Raw genomic sequence first — 22,774 nt, 5'->3', positions numbered from 1 at the left:
ACATGAAAAATGCTCATCATCACTGGCCATCAGAGAAATGCAAATCAAAACCACAATGAGATACCATCTCACACCAGTTAGAATGGCGATCATTAAAAAGTCAGGAAACAACAGGTCCTGGAGAGGATGTGGAGAAATAGGAACACTTTTACACTGTTGGTGGGAGTGTAAACTAGCTCAACCATTGTGGAAGACAGTGTGGCGATTCCTCAGGGATCTAGAACTAGAAATACCATTTGACCCAGTGATCCCATTACTGGGTATATACCCAAATGATTATAAATCATGCTGCTATAAAGACACATGCACACGTATGTTTATTGCAGCGCTATTCACAATAGCAAAGACTTGGAACCAAGCCAAATGTCCAACAATGATAGACTGGATTAAGAAAATGTGGCACATATACACCATGGAATACTATGCAGCCATAAAAAAGCATGAGCCCACATCCTTTGTAGGGACATTGATGAAGCTGGAAACCATCATTCTGAGCAAACTGTTGCATGGACAGAAAACCAAACACTGCATGTTCTCACTCATAGGTGGGAGTTGAACAAAGAGAATAGTTGGAGACAGGGTGGAGAACATCACACACCGGGGCCTGTGGTGGGGTGGGGGGACGGGGGAGGGATAGCGTTGGGAGAAATACCTAATGTTAATGATGAGTTATTGGGTGCAGCACAGCAACATGGCACATGTATATGTATGTAACAAACCTGCACATTGTGCACAAGTACCCTAGAAATTAAAAAAATATATATATATACATATATATAAAATACAGGTATATTATTTGCAGATTTGGATATTTAAATTACTATTAAGTCATTTATAACACATTTTTCAGCTGCTTGCAAATACCAGATATCTCCTCAGTTAAAGACAGTGGTAAGAAAGTAAGAAAGAGAATGCCGTTGAAGAATGTTATCATGATAAACATGGCAATTGTTATAATGTTACAGAATTAAGTACTATGAGATTCCAGAAGATAAACAACTATTGAGGAAAATAATGCACACTGACCTTTACAATTTTATTTAATTAATTAATTAATTTTTTGAGACAGAGTCTTGCTCTGTCACCCAGGCTGGAGTGCAGTGGTATGATCTTGGCTCACTGAGACGTCTGCCTCCGGGGTTCAAGTGATGGTCGTGCCTCAGCCTCCTGAGTAGCTGGGACTACAGCTACTACAAGCACACGCTACCATGCCCGGCTAATTTTTTGTATTTTTAGTAGAGACGGGGTTTCACTGTGTTGCCCAGACTGGTCTCAAACTCCTGAGCTCAGGCAATCTGCCCGCCTCGGCCTCCCAAAGTGCTAGGATTACAGGCATGAGCCACCACGCCCCATCTAAAATTTTATTTTTTAAAATTATGCAAGGGATAAACTCTCCTTATAAAAGACTTAATCATAATGTGTTGCCGTCTAAAGCTTTCGGTATTTCGAATGTTATATAGTGATGCATACATAATTTGACTGGATCAAGAAATAAAAAAAGTAAAATGGAATGTTACTATCACAGATCATGATTTTGAAAAATATTATTAAATATTGCTTAGGATTTTCTAATCTTTGTCTTCTGAAAGTTGGCTCAAAGTAATTCAAGATGAATTAACTAAAATAGTCTTTTACATTTTTTCTGTATCGTTGATTCTCCTAAAAAGATATTTTTTGTGTTACAGATCAATCCCATAGTTAATTTGTTAAAGGTATTTCTAAGTGTCTGTGTTCAGATTGCTAAAGTGTCTGCTCTGTGAGCACTAGGGGGCCTCCTAAGATCAGCAGTTGGATGCCTAATATTTTTATTCTGAATGCAAAGATTAGGAACAGGCACATTTAAATTCCAAGACTCCATTCATCCTGCTGAGAAGCTTCAGGTTTATTTCCTGATAAACTTATAGTTCAAGTTTATTTCCTGAACTATATTGAAAACACTTAGTAGTCTTTAGAGATAAAAAGAGGATTTTATAATAGCAGTAGGCTTTAGTTATAGAGGCCATGTATTATATAGTGCTCAAAGAACTGGACATTAAGAAAAGTCTTATGGTCTCAATTCATCAAGAAGATATAACAATTGTAAATATATATGCACATAATATCAGAGCACCTAAATATATATATGATCAATTGTTAACAGATATGAAGGAGGAAATAGACAGTAAGACAATAGTAGTAGAGGACTTCAGTACCCCACTTTCAACACTGGAGAGATCATCCAGACAGAAAATCAATTAGGAAGCATTGGACTTGAACTACACTTTAGACCAAATGAATCTAGCAGATATGTACAAAACATTCCATCCAACAGCAGCAGAATACACATTCTTTTCAAGTGCACATGGAACATTATCCAGGATAGATCATATATTAGGCCACAAAACAAGTCTTAACAAAGAAGACTTTGAGAAGATTGAAATTTAAGAGACTGAAATCATATCAAGTATCTTTGATGATCACAGTGGTATGAAACTAGGAATCAATAATAGGAAAAAAACTGGAAAATTCAAAAACATGTGGAAATTAAACATCATGCTCCTGAACAACCAAGAGGTCAAAGAAGAAATTCAAAAGGAAATTAAAAAAATATATTGAGACAAATGAAAATGGAAACACAACATACCAAAACCTAAGGGACACAGCAAAAGCAGTTCTAAGAGGGAAGTTTATAGCGATAAACACCTGCATTTAGAAAGAAGAAAGATCTCCAATAAACGACCTAATGTTACACCTCAAGGAACTAGAAAAAAAAGAATAAAGTAAACCCAAAGTTAGCAGAAGGAAGGAGTTAATAAAGACCAGAGCAGAAATAAATCAAATAGAGAATAGAAAAATACATTAACAAAACTTAGTTGGCTCTTCTAACAGATAAGAGTGACAAAGCCTTAGCTAGACTAAGAGAAAAAAAGAGAAAACTGAAATTAAAAAATCAGAAATAAAAGTGGAGACCTCAGAAATAAAAAAGATCACTAGAGACAATTGAACAATTTTAAGCCAACAAATTAGATAACCTAGAGGAAATGGATAAATTCTTAGAAACATATACCTGCCAGAATTGAATGAGGAAGAAATAGAAAGCCTGAACAGACCAATAACAAATAGTTATTAAAGTAGTAATTAAAATCCTCCCAACAAAGAAAAGCCCAGAACCAGATGGCTTCATGGCTGAATTCTACCAAACATTCAAATAGTACCAATCCTTATCTTCCAAAAACATAGAACTAGAGGAAATACTTCCAAACTCATTTATTTTTATTTTTAGTTTTATTTTCAGAGATGGGGGTCTTGCTCTGTTACCCAGCTGGAGTGCAGTGGCATGATTATAGCTCACTGCAGCCTTGAACTCCTTGGCTCAAGCAGTCCTCCCACCTCAGCCTCCCAAGTATCAGGAACTACGAGTGCATACAACCATGCCTGGCTAATTTTTAAATATTTTCTTGAAGACAGGGTCTCACTATGTTGTCTAGTCTGGTGTCAAACTCATAGTCTCAAACAGTCCTTCTGCCTCAGCCTCCTGAGTTACTGGGATTACAGGTGTGAGCCACTGCACCCAGCCCAGACTCATTTTATAAGGTCACCATCACCTGATACCAATTTTCCAGACAAAGACACCACAAGAAAACAAAACTAGTGAGGTGTGGTGGCATATACCAGTAGTTCCAGCTACTCTGGAGGCTGAGGTGAGAGGATCACCTGAGCCTGGGAGTTGGAGTCCTGCCTGGGCAACATAGTGAGACCCCATCTCTAAAACAAAAGCAAAGACAAAAACGACCTAAACAACAATGACAACAAAAGAAATGAAAACTATAGGCTAATATTTCTGATGAACACAGCTGCAAAAATCTTCAATAAAATACTAGCAAACTGAATTCAACAATACATAAAGAATATTATACATCATGACCAAGTGGGATTCATCCCAGGGATGCAAGTATGGTTTAACATACATAGATCAATCAGTGTAATATAGCACACTGTGTTAAATAAAATATCTAGAAATAACTTTAACAAAGGAGGTGAAATATCTCTACAATAAAAATGATTAAACATTAATGAAATAAATTGAAGAAGACACAAATAAATGGAAAGGTATTCCATGTTTATGGATTGGAAGAATTAGTATCATCCATACTACCCAAAGCAATATACAGGTTCAGTGCAATTCCTATCAAAATTTCAATGGCATTCTTCACAGAAATAGAAAAAAGAATTCTAAAATTCATATGAAACCGCAAAAGACCCTGAATAGCCAAAGCAATTTTAGGAAAAACAAAGTTGGAGGCATCACACTTCCTGATTTCAAATTATGTCACAAAGCTATAGTAATCAAAGCAGTATAGTACTGGCATGGGAACAGACAGTGGAACAGGATAGAGAGCCCAGAAGTAAACCCAAGTATATACAGTCAAATAATTTTTAACAAGGGCACCAAGAAGACACAATTGGGAAAGAATAGTCTCTTCAATAAATGGTGTTGGGAGAATGGATATCCACATGCAAAAGAATGAAACTAGACCTTTATCTTACACATACACAAAGATAGTTATCTTACACAACTAAAAATAGATTAAAGACCTAAACATAAGGCCTGAAGCCATGTAACTCCTAGTAGAAAACATAGGAGAAAAGCTCCTTGACATTGACTTTGGCAATGATTTTTTGGATATCACATCAAAAACTCGGGCAGCAGTTGGCTGGGTGTGGTGGCTCATGCCTGTAATCACAGGACTTTGGGAGGCCGAGGCGGGTGGATCACGAGGTCAGGAGATGGAGACCATCCTGGCTAACACGGTGAAAACCCATCTTTACTAAAAATACAAAAAAATTACCCGGGCAGGGTGGCAGGCACCTGTAGTCCCAGCTACTCGGGAGGCTGAGGCAGGAGAATGGTGTGAACCCGGGAGGCAGAGCTTGCAGTGAGCCAAGATTGCGCCACTGCACTCTAGCCTGGGCAACAGAGCAAGACTCTGTCTCAAAAAAACAAAAAACAAAAAACAAAAAAACTCAGGCAACAAAAGTAAAAATAAGTGAGACTACGCGAAATTTAAAAGTTTCTACACAGCAAAAGAAACAATCCACAAAGTGAAAAGGAAAAGGCATCCCATGGATTGGGAGAAGATATTTGTGAACCATATATTTGATAAGGAGTCAATATCCAAAATATATAAGGAGCTCACATAACTCAATAAAAAACACATAAGTCAATAAAAAACATAACCCAATTTAAAACTGGGCAAAGAACCTGAGTAGACATTTCCCCCAAGAGCACATAAAAATGACGAACAAGTATATGAAAAGGTACTCAATGTCACTAATCATCAGAGAAAAGCAAACCAAAACTGAAATGAGATATCATTTCACATCTGTTATAATGGCTATTACCAATAAGATGAAAGATAACAAGTGTTGGCAAGGATGTGGAGAAAGGGGAATCCTTTTACACTCTTGGTAGAAATGTAAATTGGTGCAGTTTTATGGAAAACAGTATGGAGGTTCCTCAAAAAATTAAAAATAGAATGACTGCATGACTCAGCAATCTCCCTTTTGGGTATGTATCCAAAGGAAATGAAATCAGCCCTTCACAGAGATATTTGCACTCCCATGTTCATTGCAGCATTATTTACGGTTGCCCAGATATGGAAACAACCTAAATGTTCCTGATGGATGAGTAAATAATAAAATTGTAGTATATATACAACGGAATATTGTTCGGTCTTAAAAAAGGAGAATCCGCCATTTGCAACAACATGAATGAACCTGGAAGACATTATATGTCAAGTGAAATAAGCCAGACACCGAAGTAAAAATACTGCATGATCTCACTTTATATAGAGAATCTTTAAAAATATGTCAGATACATAGGAACGAAGAGTAGAATGGTAGTTACGGGGGATGGGGGTTAGGGGTGGAGGTGAGGCAGGAAATGGGGAGATGTAGATCAAAGACTACAAAGTTGAAGTTATGTAGGATGAAAAAATCTAGAGATCCAATGAATGTACAACATGAGGACTATAGTTATAACTAGAAGTTTGCCAAGACAGTAGACTTTAGATGTAATTACCACAAAAAAGTGGAAAGAGGTTAAATATCTGAGATGATGGATGTTAAATCACTGGACTGTAGTAAACACTTAACTATATATCTAACCATGTAACTGTAATATGTCTATGAAACATCAATTTGTACACCTTAAGTATGTATCAAAAAAAGAAAAAAGTCTTATTCAACTAGTTAGAATTCTGAGTATTCTGAAATGACTGAATACCCCCTCATGTCCTGTTAGCTTTCATACATGTACTAAGGGTCTCTGCATCCATGGAATTCAATGTGTGCTACTTTTCTTTTTTTTCTTTTGGAGACAGAGTCTTGCTCGACTGTCGCCCAGGCTGGAGTGCAGTGGTGTGATCTCGGCTCACTGCAACCTCCGCCTCCCAGGCTCAAACAGTTCTCCTGCCTCAGCCTCCCAAGTATCTGGGATTACAGGCACCTACCACCACACCTGGCTAATTTTTGTATTTTAGTAGAGACGGGATTTTGCCATGTTGGCCAGGCTGGTCTTGAACTCCTGATCTCAAGTGATCCACCCGTGTCGGCCTCCCAAATTGCTGGGATTACAGGTGTGAGCCACCACACCCAGCTAAAGTGTGCTACCTTTCTTTTGCTTCTGCTGAAATTTGCTGATTTCTGCTATCTGAAGTAAATACGCAATTTTCCCCCTTTTCCTCTCCACTCCTCCAAAAAAGAGTGAAACAAACAAGCCTAAAGCTTTGTTTACTCCAATTGACTTTATTTTTTGTAGTCATCCTGAGTAACTCTTTATTGCTTAATGGACAAAGTTAAAGTTTTTAGCCTGGTATTTAGGCCTCGCGGAGTCAGTTGGAAACTTACCTTCTTAAGCTTCTGCCTGCTTCTCCTGTTCTATACCTTTTACTCCAGCCAAACTCAGCTGTTTACTGATCTCATATACCATCTGTTTTTTTTTTCCTTCTTATTCCCCTCCCTCAATTCATTCCTCATTCCCCTCCCCTAGTTCATCCTCTTCTTCCCATCAAGGCCAATCCAAATCCTTCTCATTTTTAAAGGCTACATTTATAGATTTTCCTAGTCTTAAGTGATCTTTTTTCTCCTCTGAATTCCTATAACACTTAATTGACACTTCTCTTATGACATGTTTAATGTGTGGCTGGTCATTATAGCTTTTTCTATAAATGTTATACCTTCTCTTATGAGGATATAAGCTTCTTAAGGTCAAAACTGCCTTCTTATTTTATTTCTTTGTAGCATCCTATAGTGCCATATCCAAAACAGATGTTTAATAAACAGTACTTCACCAAATGCTTTATTCCTTTTGAAAGCACTCCAATTAACGTGATTAGAAGTTATTCAGAATGATTTTGGCACAGTAACTGTCCAATAACATAATAGATTGTAACAAAAAATCATTTTGATGAGGATATAGTATTGGGGAAACATTGGAAGGATATCTTGCCTTAGCAGAAAGTATCTGGGAATTAGTACCACTATAGAAAAATAAAAATGGCAACACATGGCTAGAAAAGATCTATTTCAAATGGAAATAGAAAGTTCAGAGAGTAATCTAAGCTCTGGATTCTGATATACTTTTGTGTGGCTTGCAGGGACAATATAAAGGCATTTATACATTCGTATAGTAATCTTTAAACATACAGTAATCTTTAAAAGCTATTAACAAGATTCAACATTGGGCCAGTAACTGGAATATATATATGTTCACATGATTGTTGCTCCTTTCTTTCTGTTTGCATAAGTTCCAAGAAGATTTAAAAAATTCTTTTTTACATATTTATAACTGCATGGCTATCTAATTCTTGTGTGTACATGATATTTATTGATTTGAAAAAATTATTAGATATTCTCTTTGTAGGCGAGATCTTAGAGGCAAAATGTTGATTGATTTTTCATTTTTCAAGATTAACTTTAAACAGATGGCTTAGCTGAAGCTGTAAGAGCAGTAGCAATTAGCCTCAGGTTACTGCATTCCTATGGAGACTAACAAGGATGCCACCTGGTTATTTACAGACCATTCTAGAATATCTCTGCCTTAATGTGGTGGTGTGAGTAGAATCTAAATTTATCTTGAATGTCTCTATGCTTGAGGAATTTTTAGCACAGTACCATCTTAGGTTAGAGTGATTTCTAGAGTATCAGTTCCCTCAGAAAATTTAGATTGATTATTAAGGGGCATTTAGAAAAAAATCACAACTTACAGTGCCCATTGCTTTGTTGTTTACATAGAAACAGCTAATACATAAAAATTGTCAATCATAACAGCTACATGTTTCAGAAGAATTTGGGGTGAGAATGATGAACACTATTAATGAAATGATATAACAGCAGTTGGGAAATGCCGTCAACAATATAAAATGTGAAAACTGGATCACAAAAGATGCTAGTTATGTTTGCCAGTTAGGAGGCATCAGAGCGATTTGAACCACTTTAGCTGTGTTAATCTTTACTTTTCTGTAGTTTGTCTATATCACAGAGTCAGTATTAATGTATATGGACATTTATTAGGCTTAAAATTCCAAGAAGTTTTAAATATGCATGTATTAGTTATCTATTGCCGTTGTAACAAATTAGCACAAACCTTGTGGCTTAAGACAATAGAAATGTTTTTTGGGTTTTTTTGTTTGTTTTGTTTTTACAGTTCTGGAAACCAGAACAATTACAATTAAGTATAAATTCAAAATGAGTTATATAGGAATAAAATCAAGGTGTCATCAGGATTGGATCCTTCTAGTCTTGGGGAGAATCTGTTCCTTGCCTCTTCCATCTTCTGGCGGCTGCCTGCCGGTGTTCTCGGCTGGTAGCTGTATGACTCCAATCTCTGTTTCTGTGGTCACATTGCCTTCTTCTCTTCTGCAGCCAAATCTGCTCCTGCCTCCCTCCTATACCTGCAATTATATTTAGGGATCACACAAATAATCCAGGATAATATTCCCATCCCAAACTTCTTGACTTAATCATTTCTACAAAGCCCCTTTTGCCGTATAAGGTAGCATTCACAGGTCCTGTGAACTATTACTAGATTTTATTCAGCCTACCCTAATACCCATTATGATATACCCAGATTTTAATACAAAATATTATTTTAACCAGGATCTTTTAAATGTGTTTCATTTAGAAGGAAGATGATTTTACATTTTAATATTAATGTGGAAGTTCATAGTTGGCCTTTAATTGACTATTTGCTCTTGTTGATTGTGTCATTGGTGGTTTTCTAAAAGTAATTCTTTAATTTTATGACATCTATAAAACACCAGTATATCCAAAAAAGAGAAATGTTTGTAGCATCTCTTTTTATATATTTGTAATTTTCCCTACCTATCAAAATTGGATTAGAAGTTAGCCAGGAATAAGTTAGGAGGGTCCTATAGAATTATCCATATGGTCTAATTTGGTGGGAATGGGCATGTTGGATTTGGCAGGTAATTGAAGTAGAATACATTTACAGTAAATCATTTGGAAATTTGGGTTTTATCATGGTTTTCCCACCTTTTTAACATTTAAAAAACTTTTATTTGAAGATAATTATATATTTATAGAATAGTTGCAAAAATCAAAACAGTACAAAAAAAACCCCTGCATACTCTTTATCTGGATTCACCTAAGGTTAACATTTTACCCCATTTGCTTTATCTTTTGTTCTCTCTCTGTCTATGTACGTGTGTATATCCTTTGTCTTTAATGACTGACATTTTTGAAGAATGTAGTCCTCCTTCCTGTTTTCCCCTCTGTGAGGATTTTTAAAAATTGGATGTAATTCACATGCCATGTAATTCACTTTTTTAAAGTATACAATTCAGTGGTTTTTGGCATATTCATAAGGTTGTACAAGGATCACCGTGATCTAATTCCAGAACATTTTCATCACCTCAAACAGAAACGCTGGGCCTGACATGGTGGCTCATGCCTGTAATCCCAGCACTTTGGGAGGCTGAGATGGGAGGATCACTTGAGCCCAGGGATTTGAGGCTGCACTGAGCCAAGATTATGCCACTGCACGCCATCCTTGGTGACAAAGTGAGACCCTATCTGTAAACAAAACAGAATACTTTAGCAGTTATTCCTCATCCCACCCCTCCTCTAACAATCACCAATCTACTTTCTCTTCGGATTTGCCTGTTCTGGGCTTGTATGTAAAAGTAATCATTTGATATGTGACCTTTTGAGTCTGGCATCTTTCACTTAGCATAATGTTTTCAAGGTTCATCACGTTGTCACATGCATCAGTTTTGAATCATATGAAATGCAGAGTAACATCCAATTGTATGGATTAATGAAATGGCCAAGTAATAGTCCATTTATGGATATACTAAGTTTTGTTTATTCACCATTTGATGAACATTTAGGTTGCTTCTACTTTTTGGCCATTATGCATAGTGCTGCTATGAACATTCAAGTTTTTATGTAATGTACAAGTTTTTATGTAAATATGTTTTCCATTCTGTTGGGTGTACATGAAGGAGTAGAATTGCTGGGTCAAGTTAAACTCTGTTTAACTTTTTAAGGAACTGCCTGCTCATTATTTTTAGTTTCTTTCCTAAGGTATTTTTTCTCCTCTTTGAAAATTCAGGGCAGTGATTCTGGGGTGGGTGTGGTGGGTGCGTTTTTCAGCTTCAGATGTCCTTCCAGAGATTTAATGTTGAGGATAACTTCTTTAAAGTCTAGCAGGGTGCTCCTCTCTTGACCTGAGAATAAAATACTAAGATGATCTGACCTAGCAGAATAGTTCTTTTCATTTGTGTTTAGTGGTTTTCAATGCATTTTGTTTTCTATTTAGTTCTATTAAAGAAGTTATTGGCAACCTTAGTTGTTTTAGTAGATTGAAATGCTTCCTAACTGGGATGTTATTTATCCTTATCTATTGGCTTACAAGGAGAACTGGGAATTCATTCAACAAATAAAAGGTTTTTTTCATCTTTTAAAAAATCATGGAGAAAATGACACAATGTAGCATTAGTCATATTCCTTTAAATAGAAGAAAATATAAAAATTAATTTTCTTAGTATAATTATTTTAAAGATGTGATGGCAAATCCATACAAAAGCTTAGGAGTAAAATTTGTTTAGCTATATTTTAATATCTATAATAATTGCTTATTCCTACATGATATGGAAGAAATAAAAATTTGGGGTTTGTATGTAGTTCAAGCATCTTTAGTCATAGGTGAGAAGATCTTTAAATATCTTAAGAAGCAAAAGAAAGAAAATTCAGTCAAAGATAAGAGTTGGGGTAAGGGTTGTAGCATTCTGTAACATCAAAAAATTAAGTAACATTTGACTTAGATTAAGTAATCTAAGGCTGTAGGCTACAGGACTGTGAGAAGATGTGATGGCAAATCCATACAAAAGCTTAGGAGTAAACTTTGTTTAGCTTTATTTTAATATCTATAATAATTGTTTATTCCTACATGATATGGAAAAAATAAAAATTTTGGGTTTGTATGTAGTTCAAGCATCTTTAGTCATAGGTGAGAAGATCTTTACCCCTAAGAAGCAAAAGAAATAGAAAATTCAGTCAAAGATAAGAGTTGGGGTAAGGGTTGCAGCATTCTGTAAGATCAAAATATTAAGTAACATTTGACTTAGATTAAGTAATCTAAGGCTGTAGGCTATAGGATTGCGAGGTAAACTCTGCCTTTAAGTTAAAAAGTACTTACTCTGCATAATAAATTAATTAGAGTTATGGAGAAGAAGCCAGGAATATCTCTGATAATAATGAAACTTTGATCAGCTAAAATGATATTATCCAAAAAATGCCTTGAGATGATAAGACTTTCAATAAGGGATATGCAACTTTTAACCCTAGGGAGATTTACAATTAAATATGAATTGAGAATCAAACCTAGTTTTTCTATTTCATTTTGGAGCTTGGATATCTATTATCAGTAGGCAGCCAATATTTTATGGAATGCCTGTACTATAGGATCCCTATGGACAAAAATAATATCCTATTTACCTTTAGAGTTAAGAGCACTAACTTTGGTGTCAGATACATATTTTCTTCCGGCTCTCCCTATTTCCTCACTGTATTCTTAAGTTTCTAAGCCTCAGTTTCTTCATAAAATGGAAATGACAGTATCTATTTTATATTGGTGGGGACAATGAAATGAGATGACGAATGTAAAGCATTTAGCATAGTACTTGGTATATAGTAGGAGCCCAATAAATGTTAGCTTTTTTACTGTTACTGTTCTTGTTGTTATTGTTATTATGCTATTTCCATGTAGGTTATGTAACTATTTTAGTAAATGTTTGTTGAATTAATGTGTTACTTTTCAGTTACATTGTTTAATATTTTTACCTTATTTACAGTTATAAATTTGTTTGAAGTTTACAGAAAATGTATAGCATGTTAATATGTTTGATAGTGTCATACCTTCTAGTAAACTTTGATAATTTAGATCTGCTACATAGAAGAGAGATTTAAATGTTGTCTCTCTTTTTTTTTTTTTAATTTTAGAGACCTATTACTACATTTCTCCATTAGTTGGTGTATTTTTCTTGGCCCTAACTCCTATTTGGATTATAATAGCTGCCAAACATCCAGCCACAAGAACAGTTCTCCACTCAGGCTGGGAGCCTGTCATAACAGCTATGGTTATAAGTAGGTTAGTATTAAAATATGTGTGTGTGTGTATGTGTGTGTGTGTGTGTGTGTGTACGTCTGTCTGTGTGTGTCTTCTATAAGCATATATGTACATGCATATTAAAATAAATGAATTGCCTGTTTTTATTTCTTAGGTTAATTATTTTATATAGCCAATTCATTATTCTCCCGGGTATTATAACAAGGGATCTAAATGACAGGCATTATTAATGAAATCAGTAGACGTAAAGAACCTCATTTGGCTACCAATTTCAAACTTCTCTCCAAAGCCTTACCAGATTGAGTAAAATTTAGTGGTGTTTGTCTTTCTGTGTGTATGTGTATGTTAATCTGACAAGGACATTACTTACTCTGAGTATTAAGTTGCTCAGATGAGTATCATAAAGCCTTAGAAATGTATATTCCATTGGCTACTTCCATATCTAGGACTCTGATGACCTTAAAGGTGTAATTAAGGACATATGTAAAAGATTTAGCTGCAAGCATCCTCATCACCCCAGAGTTTTTAATAACAAAAATAAATAGAACAACATAAAGGTCTTGCAATACGGTATTGATCAGATAAATTATTATATAGTCACAAAATGGAGTATCAGCCATTAAAATAACATTGTAGCATTTCTGTTGCTATGGAAAGAGTTTATTATACATCTGATGAAAAGAACAACTAGAAAAGAGTATGAATTTCCTATTAAACATGGTAGATTAAGAAACGTTTCTTTTCCTTCCTGAAATTACTAAAAGGACAGTAAAAGAATAAAAATGCTATAAAACCACAAAGACAGAGGGGGAGCAAAGAGGGCAGCAGGTGAGAGACAACATTAGGAAGATAAGAATCAGATGAAGAGTTGTTAACTGAATGAGCAGAATGAAAAAAGCTGACACCTAACTGCCTATCAGAAGCAAGTCTCAGAAACCCAGAAAGAGGAATTAAAGGCATCAAGTACATCTGAAAGCTGCAATGAGGAAGATTGGTTGAAAGTTTAGGTAAGGAGCAATTAGATCCCCACAATCTTTCTCCAGCTTTAGCACCCATGTGACTGCCCCCTCACACCCTAGCAGAAGACAAGAATAACCTCTCGAGAGGCTAAATCGGAGAGGTTCTAGATTCAGAAACATCTGTACATGTGAGGATGTGGCTCAAGCACTGTGTGACAAATAGCAAGACTAAGTAAAAGTCTACTGAACAATGAGAACCCTATCCCACTTCCTTTTCTTTGTATAATGCTGAGAGACAGCCTTTTACCCCCAGGCAAAAAATTAGATAATTCCTTTGTGGGGGAACTTACCAGCACAAAAGATCAGATCTGCAGATACTAACCCTTGTGAGTCCTTTAATGAAAGAGCTACAAGCCCACCTGATTGTCTTCCATGAGTCCTACTTGCTGACAAACTCTGCCCATGTACACAGGGAGTTCCAAGTATGCCTTGCAGTGCCCCTTAAACAGGGCAGCCAGTAAAGGATTGCTAGACATTTCATGAAGGCCTCTAACATAAAAGACAGACGGAAAAAAAAATAGTACTCAAGGAAAGTACCATCAGTACTTTCAGAAAACTCTTATCAGTATCCTCAGATAAATAAGAGAAACTATTGCATAATAGCTATTGCATAATATTCATAATATAGGAACAGAATGCAAAAGAAGATTTGAAAAACACAAAGAGCTCTTGGGAATTAAAAAAAATACATAAATGGCAGAAATAAATTATGTTGAAGAGTTGGAATATAAAGTAGAGGAACCCTCCTGAAAAGCAAACCATGAAGCAAAGAGATAGACAATAGGAGGTGAATGATAAGGAGAGAAAATTATCAAATAAATAATACAAGAAAATTCCCAGAACTGAAAAACACGAGCTTCCTGATGGAAAGCGTCCGCTAAGTACCCAGTGCAATAAATTAAAGTAGGTGGGACCCAAATCAAAGCATATTATCATGAATCCCAAATGTTTCCAGAGAAAAAATAAGTTACATATAAAGCACTGGGAACCAGAATGATGTCCAGTAGCAACACTAAAATGATTCCTTTGAAATTCTGAGAGAAAATTATTTTGAACATAAAATACAGTCACAATATCAACCACGTGTAAGAGAAGACTAAAGAAATTTTCAGACAGGCAGGATCTCATGGAATTTACTGCCCCTCTACCCCTTTGTATAAAGCTGAAAGGAGGTGTGGTCTATCAAAATTAAGAAACAAATTAAGAAAGAAGATGATACAGGAAAGAAGAAATCTATTCTGTGACAGCATGTGGTTCATTTTTCTGTAATGTAGATTGCTTTTTTCCTGGAGGATTCAGGCAACAGAATCCCATGAAATACTGGGATTTTGTTATAGTACATAGACCAGGATCCAAGGGGGTATTGGAGGGAAGGTACAGGATGACAGCTGTACATCAGGCCTAGACAGGCAACCACCCAGATTGGCAGGAGGACAGGGGACTTAAGGAGGGAGGTCTCTAAGAAAAAAAAAAGTGGAATTGATGAGTTTGACTGTATTGAAAGGTACTTCATAAACTTAGTTACACATGTGAGGTTGAATTAGTAATAGGTACCTAAAAAGTGAAGAAAAATATGAGGCAAAGCAAAAAGCATAAGTGAGGATATCTAATAATACACTCTGTGGCTCAGCTATGAATAATGAAATTTCTGTTGTTATAATAAAGTCAACCCTAAGTATTTCACCAGAAATTATAACCAGATTAGCAGGATGGGAGGAGGAAGGGATTTGGGAAGGGATCAAAGTGGGGAGGGAAGTGTAAGAGAGGTCAAATCCTCATCTGCCATAGTAGGAAGTCATTTGCTAAATGTCTAAAATTTAATATGAAGAAATAGCAGTATAAGCATGTTATTTAGAAAAACTAAATGCCAGAAGAAACTACTAAAGAAGATAAAAAGAATTTCTAGTAGAGAGAAGGACCTGGAGGTGGGGCTAGGGACCATTATTTTATTATGAACTTTATGGTACTTTTATATACCTCTTTTTTTTCTTTTTAGAGATTGTGTCTCGCTGTGTTTCCCCAGCTGAAGCACAGTGGCTTGATTGTAGTTCACTGCAGCCTCAAACTCCTAGGCTCAAACAACCCTCCTGCCTCAGTTTCTTGAACAGCCGGGACTACAGGCATGCACCCACCCAGATAATATTTTTACTCTTTTGTAGAGACAGGGTCTCGCTATGTTGACCTGGCTGGTCTTAAACTGCTAGTCTCAAGCAGTCCTCTCACTTCGGCCTCCCAGAGTGCTGGGATTACAGGCATGAGCCACCATGCTGGCTGTACTTTTACTTTTTTAATGACACACATCTATATGATAAAAATAAAATTTAATAAAAGCAAATAAAACTACTTTTATCATTTAATTTTTATTTTTAAAAATGTATATAGTAAAAAAGCTGGGTTGCGGAGATGTCGGTCAGTGAATTAAAAATTTTGGTTAGACTACAGGAACATATTCAAGAGATTTATTGTACAACATGGTGATGATAGTTTATAACAGTGTATTGTATTCATCAAAATTGCCAAGAGATTTTAGGTGTTCTCACCACAAAAGATAAGTATGTGAAGTAATGCATAAGTTAATTAGCTCAATTTAGTCATTCCACAATATATACATATTTCAAAACATGTTGTATAGGATAAATATGTGCAATTTTTATTGTCAATTTAAATAAGTAACAAAATAAGTAAAAAAAGTCTAGAAGCCTATGTAACAGCATACTAACAGTGTAACTCAATGGTGTAACTAGGGTTGGTTTTTACTTTCTTCATTTTGACTTTTCTAATTTTTTCTATAGTAACTTTTATCACTAGGCTTAACAGGAATCTAAAAAATGTATTTTTAGCAATTGTTATGTTATATCCACAACATGATCTATATATTTTGTCAGGGAGGTTTATTTTTTGACTCAGAACTAGTTTGTTCTTGAAATATGTACTTTATTCTTTTAATTAGGGCTTAAAATGTTAAAATATTTCTAAAGAGGACTATTTTGGGACTCTACAGTGTACCTCTTTAATGAGAACGCCCACAGTTTAGGCCTATTAAGGCATAATTCCTTTATTTTACTAAATAATTAAAATAATAAAGATTTGATAATTTTCTGATGTTAACTATCAGGTAAGAACATTTGATCTGATATTTTGACAATCCCATTCTGTGACAGCATGTAGTTCATTTTGTTGTAATGTGGATGGCATTTTCCTGGAAGATTTGGGCACAGGATCCCATGGAATATTAGGACTGGCAATGTTTTATACTACACAGACCCAGAAACTGATGTTAACCAGTTGATAATGGCCTTGGAAACTTAGAAAAATCTCCAAGTTCCACTGACACATTGAGAGTGTATGGCTTGCTACCATATAACGATATGTTAGTTTTCCAGATTTCTGTTCTCAAGATCAGCTCTTTCTGTGGCTATAACTCATTATTTTAATTTGCCAGTAATAAGACACATCCTAACAATATCTAGTTTTAATACAATAAAAATAACCTCTTTTATGCTTTGTTTATTTCAAATATGAAAACATACTCTTTTTAAATTATTTTTTAAATTATAAGAGTGATCAATGGCATGGTTTTAAAAAATTAATAAGCACAGAAGGACATAAAATGACCGTCAGTCCCCTGTCACCCTCACCCCCAGAAATAGACATCGTTAATAATTTCTTGTATACTGTTCAAGACATTTTAATGCATTTAAAGCGTATGCTTTTTCTTTTCACAAGTAGCATATCTTAGACATCAGAATTCTGAAATTTGGGGCTAGAGCTTATGCCGTGTTTTATTTTCAACATTTTACTGTTGACATTGATTTTTACTTTGAATATTTTTATTTTTGCTCTATTTTTAAAATGTGTGAATATTTTATTTTAAAAAGGAGGGGTGTCTGTATGTACAGAATAACTTCAAGTATGTTCTCTTCCCTCTTCTCTAAATTATATAATTTTATCTCTTTCAGCATTGGGGGCCTTATTCTGGACACAACTGTATCAGACCCAAACTTGGTTGGGATTGTTGTTTACACGCCAGTTATTAATGGTAAGAATTAGATATACTGTTTCATGATAATATCAAATCTTCGTATCCTCTTAGTCTTAGGTACTATTAGAAGTCTTAGGGCTCAGATTCAAGAGGTCTGTCCTCCCATCCCAACCATTCTGCCTCCAACCCCAAGTTGTTGCTCGCAGTGAAAATTACATTCCCAGGTCTCAACAGGCAGAATACATTTCTGAAAAGTAATCTTTCGTAATCTTATCATGAACTACTAGTTTGAGAGTCAGGTATACCTGACTTAAGATTAATGTGGCAAAATATATTTCAGATTTTGTTTATTATTTACATTGGGATTATCGGCTATTGTATATTGTTTTGTTGTTCCTTTTGTAAATTTTTGTGGATAAATTAGAGACAGCTGGGTTTCAACATTGCTTATCCATTCAGTTCATTAAAATCTGAGGTGGGCACAGTGGCTCATGACTGCAATCCCAGTGCTTTGGGAGGCCTAGGTAGGAGGGTCGCTTGAGGTTAGGAGTTTGAGGCCAGGGCAACATAGTGAGACCCCCATCTCTATAAAAAATTCAAAAATTAGCCAGATGTGGTGGCACACACCTGTAGTCCCAGGTATGTCCTCAGGAGGCTGAGGCAGGAGGATTGCTTGAGCCCAGGAGTTAGAGGCTACAATAAGCCACTGCATGCTAGCCTGGGAAACAGAGTGAGACCCTGTCTTAAAAAAAAATAAAAGAGAAAAATCTATTGGTCCTCAGCTGATCCCTTTAAAAATCTGTCGTATATTTTTTTGTTATCTATGAAATGGGAATTATAATACTTAAATTCACAAACATTTATATATGAATTACATTTAATAAGATCATTTTAATCCAGTCTACCGGCTTCTGGGGTGACTGTCATTAAAGTGGATTTTTTTTTTTTTTTTTTTTTACTTTAAGTTCTGGGATACATGTGCAGAACGTGCAGGTTTGTTACATAGGTATACATTTGCCATGGTGGTTTGCTGCACCTATCAACCCATCATCTAGTTTTTAAGCCCCGCATGCATGAGTTATTTGTCCTAATGCTCTCCCTCCCCTTGCCCCCCACCTGACAGGCCCTGGTGTGTGATGTTCTCCCTGTGTCCATGTGTTCTCATTGTTCAACACTAAAGTAGATTTTAAGTACAGCCTAGACCAATATAATTTAAAAAGTAATTCTACTTGGGGAAAAACATGTCCCAGGATATACTACATATTTAATGTAATTTACTTTGCATATCTATGTAAAAAGAAAATATGTCAGTTGGGCACGGTGGCTCATCCCTGTAATCCCAGCACTTTGCAAGGCCAAGGCAAGTTGATCGCTCAAGCTCATGAGTTTGAGACCAGCCTGGGCAATACGACCAAACCCTGCCTGCACAAAAAATATAAAAATTATATTTTTACAGGCATGGTGGTACACGCCTGTAGTCCCAGCTACTTGGGAGGCTGAAGCAAGAGGACCTTCTGAGCCTGGGAGGGAGGCAGAGGTTGCAGTGAGCCAAGATCGTGCTACTGCACTCCAGCCTGGGCAACAGAGCAAGACCTTGTCTCAAAAAAAATGTATATATGTATATATGTAAAAAATATATATGACATATAAAGGCAAGTTCTTCAAAATCTAATTTCATATCTAAAATTTCTACTGAATATTTTAATTTTTATATCACTTTAGAATATCAATGAACAAATTTTCCCTATAGGTCTCTCTCTTCATGCCACCATTCTCCCCATCACCCACACATAAAATTGTGGGACCATCTATTTCAACCTGGTCCTTCATCCTCTTTGACTGAAAAATGACCAAGCCATTGTCTACTTGCCCTTTAACACAGTTCACTTGCTCAATCATTTATTTATATAACAAGCATGTCTTACTCTTGTAGCCTAATGTCTCAATATAGCCATCATTCAAGTAATAAAGTAGGCTTCCTGACTCACTCTCTATTTGAGGCAAATTAAGTGTCACTAATAGCCTAGTCATTCTTAAACATTGTTTTTATTACATGGGTCCTAAGATGATGAATTTAACAGTGGTTTTTTTCCCTGACTATCAAATCAAATTTGAATTCTTCTGCCTAGCTTTCAAGGCCCTCTGTACATGATTGGACTCATTGTTTCCCAAAGACATGCGCAATTTTTTCATTATCATTCTAACTAGGTTTTTATATTGTCCCTACAAAGATTCATCTAATTTTCACTGCCTGGAATAACTACTGCTTTCCTCCCACCTCTTCAGATCCTCTTCTGTGAATATTAATGGATGAGTTCATTAGCATAAACATTACTCATAATGACTGTTAGAGCTATATTAAACATTTCAGTAAGAAATTTAACTTAAATTACAATAACGCTTTTATTATAAGGCTTTAATGCATATTTCAGTTGTTTTACCTTACATAAGAAACAATTCTAGAGCTTCACTGAAATGCTCTCCTTGGATGTCTGTGCCGTGGCATTGTGTGATATTCATAGTAATATATTTTTAGTATCTCAGTAAGTAAACCTCTTAGTTGGCTATCAGCACTTTGGGAGGCCAAGGCAGATGGATCACTTGAGCTCATAAGTTTGAGACCAGCCTGGGCAACACGACCAAACCCTGTCTGCACAAAAAATATAAAAATTAGCCGGGCATGGTGGTACACTATGAGCTTATAAATTCCACTCTTTAAAAAACATTAATAGAGATGGTTTACTCTATGTTCCTCAAATAAGATGGAACTTTTGAGAATTGAATTTCATTTAAAATGTGTTGGGGAATGTACTATTTAAAGGACTCTTGTTTATCTTCATCATTATCATCATTATCTGCTATTTAGTGAGTACCTACCACTATGTACCAGGTAACTTACAGGTTTTTTTAATACATGTTGTGTCGTATAATCCTCACAATAAGATCAGTAGATTGTGTAAGGTCTCCTATCTTGTAAGTGGTGAGTCACGATTGAAAACCAGATCGGGTCTATTCTAAAGCCTGTGATTTTTTTTTTCTCAAAATATGCAGCTACTAATTTATGTTTTATTAGCTACAAGAATGCATACATTGTTTAAGGCATATCTGTGTTCATATTGTGACTAGGATATTTTTTAATATTTATTAACGTCTTTCAGAACTAGTGGCATTTTCCAAAATATATTTCATGGTAACACTAGTTCTATGAGATGTTAATAAGTATAACTTGAAAAGTGAGTTCTGTGGTCAATCAAATTTGGTAAACATTAAGTTAAACAAACTTGCTTACTACGGGATTTCTTTATTGTTGTTGGTGTTAATTCTTCTTTATTTTTTTATTTTCTTTTTATTATACTTTAAGTTCTAGGGTACATGTGCACAACGTGCAGGTTTGTTACATATGTATACATGCGCCATATTGGTGTGCTGCACCCATTAACTCGTCATTTACATTAGGTATATTTTCTAATGCTATCCCTCCCCCCTCCCCCCACCCCACAACAGGCCTCGGTGTGTGATGTTCCCCTTCCTGTGTCCAAGTGTTCTCATTGTTCAATTCCTATGAGTGAGAACATGCGGTGTTTGGTTTTCTGTCCTTGTGATAGTTTGCTGAGAATGATGGTTTCCAGCTTCATCCATATCCCTACAAAGGACATGAACTCATCCTTTCTATGGCTGCATAGTATTCCATGGTGTATATGTGCCACATTTTCTTAATTCAGTCTATCATTGATGGACAAATTTGGGTTGGTTCCAAGTCTTTGCTATTGTGAATAGTGCCTCAATAAACATACATGTGCATGTGTCTTTATAGCAGCATGATTTATAATCCTTTGGGTGTATACCCAGTAATGGGATGGCTGGGTCAAATGGTATTTCTAGTTCTAGATCCTTGAGGAATTGCCACACTGTCTTCCACAATGGTTGAACTAGTTTACAGTCCCACCAGCAGTGTAAACGTGTTCCTATTTCTCCACATCCTACTACGGGATTTCTTAAAGCCTTTATCATGCTAACATAAACGTGAGTCTCTCTTTCTGGTACTTCTGTTAGCTAGGTGTTGGGATTTCTAGATCTAACCTTCCTCAGACCCCCTAGACCACACTTTGAGAACCATTGATTTAGAGCTTATATCTTTTTTATCACAGTCTACTTTCAAACAATAGTAAACCACTTTACATATAGGATAAGAAGCTTATGTCACTATACTTGAAATACCACTCCTCTTTCTTATGTACTCTTTTTTGAAATACGTTTTACTTATGTACTCTTTTTTGAAATACGTTTTACTTTTTTGAACTAGTAAATCCTGTAATACATTGTTATTATTTTTTGCTTCAGTTATGTTTAAAAAGAGACTAAAAATGAAAAAATATATCTTTTATATTTTATCATATAAAGTTATATTTCCAGCACTCTTTCCTTTGTGTAGATCCAGGTTTTTATCTGGTATTATTTTCCTTCTGCCTGGAGAAATTCCTTTAATGTTTGTTGTAGGGCAGGCTTACAGAGAAAATAGAGTCTTTAGGCATGTCTCTCCCAGTGTGCTCTTTCCTTTCCCTTCACCTCTGTTCGTATCTCTAACAATGTCTATTTTTAACTTCTTTCACCCCTATCTCAGAAGAGCTGATTCTTTTGCCCAGGACTGACTAGTTGACCTGTGCCCTGGATACTATTCCATTACAATTCCAATGGGAGCCTTACTCCATCAATTATTTTAACTTTTCCGGTATCTCCCATTTCTTCCTCTCTTACATCTTTTCCCTTTAGCTTACAAATGCGCACAAGTCTTTTATCCCAAGTCACCTTTCCCATAGTGCTCTGCCTTCTCAAGCTTCTGTTCTGTCTCTTCTACTCTCTACAATCAAACTTTCCCAAGTGTAGTCTGTATTTTTTCAACTCATTATAGTATTTTTCTTCCTTCTCACTCTACAAAACTGCTTTTACTAAGCTCTCCAGTGACCTCCTAATTACTTTATCCAATAACTTATTTTCAGTCTTCATTCTATTCAGTTGTTTAATACTATTTACTATACCCTTTTTGCAATTCTACCATTCTCATCGCTTCTCTGAAAATTCTTTTTCATTTTCCTTCACTTGTTCCTTCTTTCTACCTGTCTCTTTGTATTCTTCAAGACCCTG

General features: G+C 35.7%; 1 protein-coding gene across 8 annotated transcripts in view; it reads left to right on the top strand.

The window, feature by feature from the left end:
* Positions 1 to 22,774, top strand: part of SLC41A2 (solute carrier family 41 member 2) — a 156,877-nt gene that overhangs the window by 79,628 nt on the left and 54,475 nt on the right. For all 8 annotated transcript variants that reach the window (XM_009426136.5, XM_063786024.1, XM_009426133.5 and 5 more), the window contains exons 7-8: positions 12,505 to 12,652; positions 17,610 to 17,689. In XM_009426136.5, the coding sequence (XP_009424411.1) occupies positions 12,505 to 12,652; positions 17,610 to 17,689 (228 nt within the window). The remainder of the gene's footprint in view (positions 1 to 12,504; positions 12,653 to 17,609; positions 17,690 to 22,774) is intronic.

This window comes from Pan troglodytes, chromosome 10 (assembly GCF_028858775.2).
Source record: "Pan troglodytes isolate AG18354 chromosome 10, NHGRI_mPanTro3-v2.0_pri, whole genome shotgun sequence".
NCBI classification, from domain to species: Eukaryota; Metazoa; Chordata; class Mammalia; order Primates; family Hominidae; genus Pan; species Pan troglodytes.
Note: the sequence above shows the minus strand (reverse complement) of the source record. Positions and strands in the feature narration are given on the sequence as shown.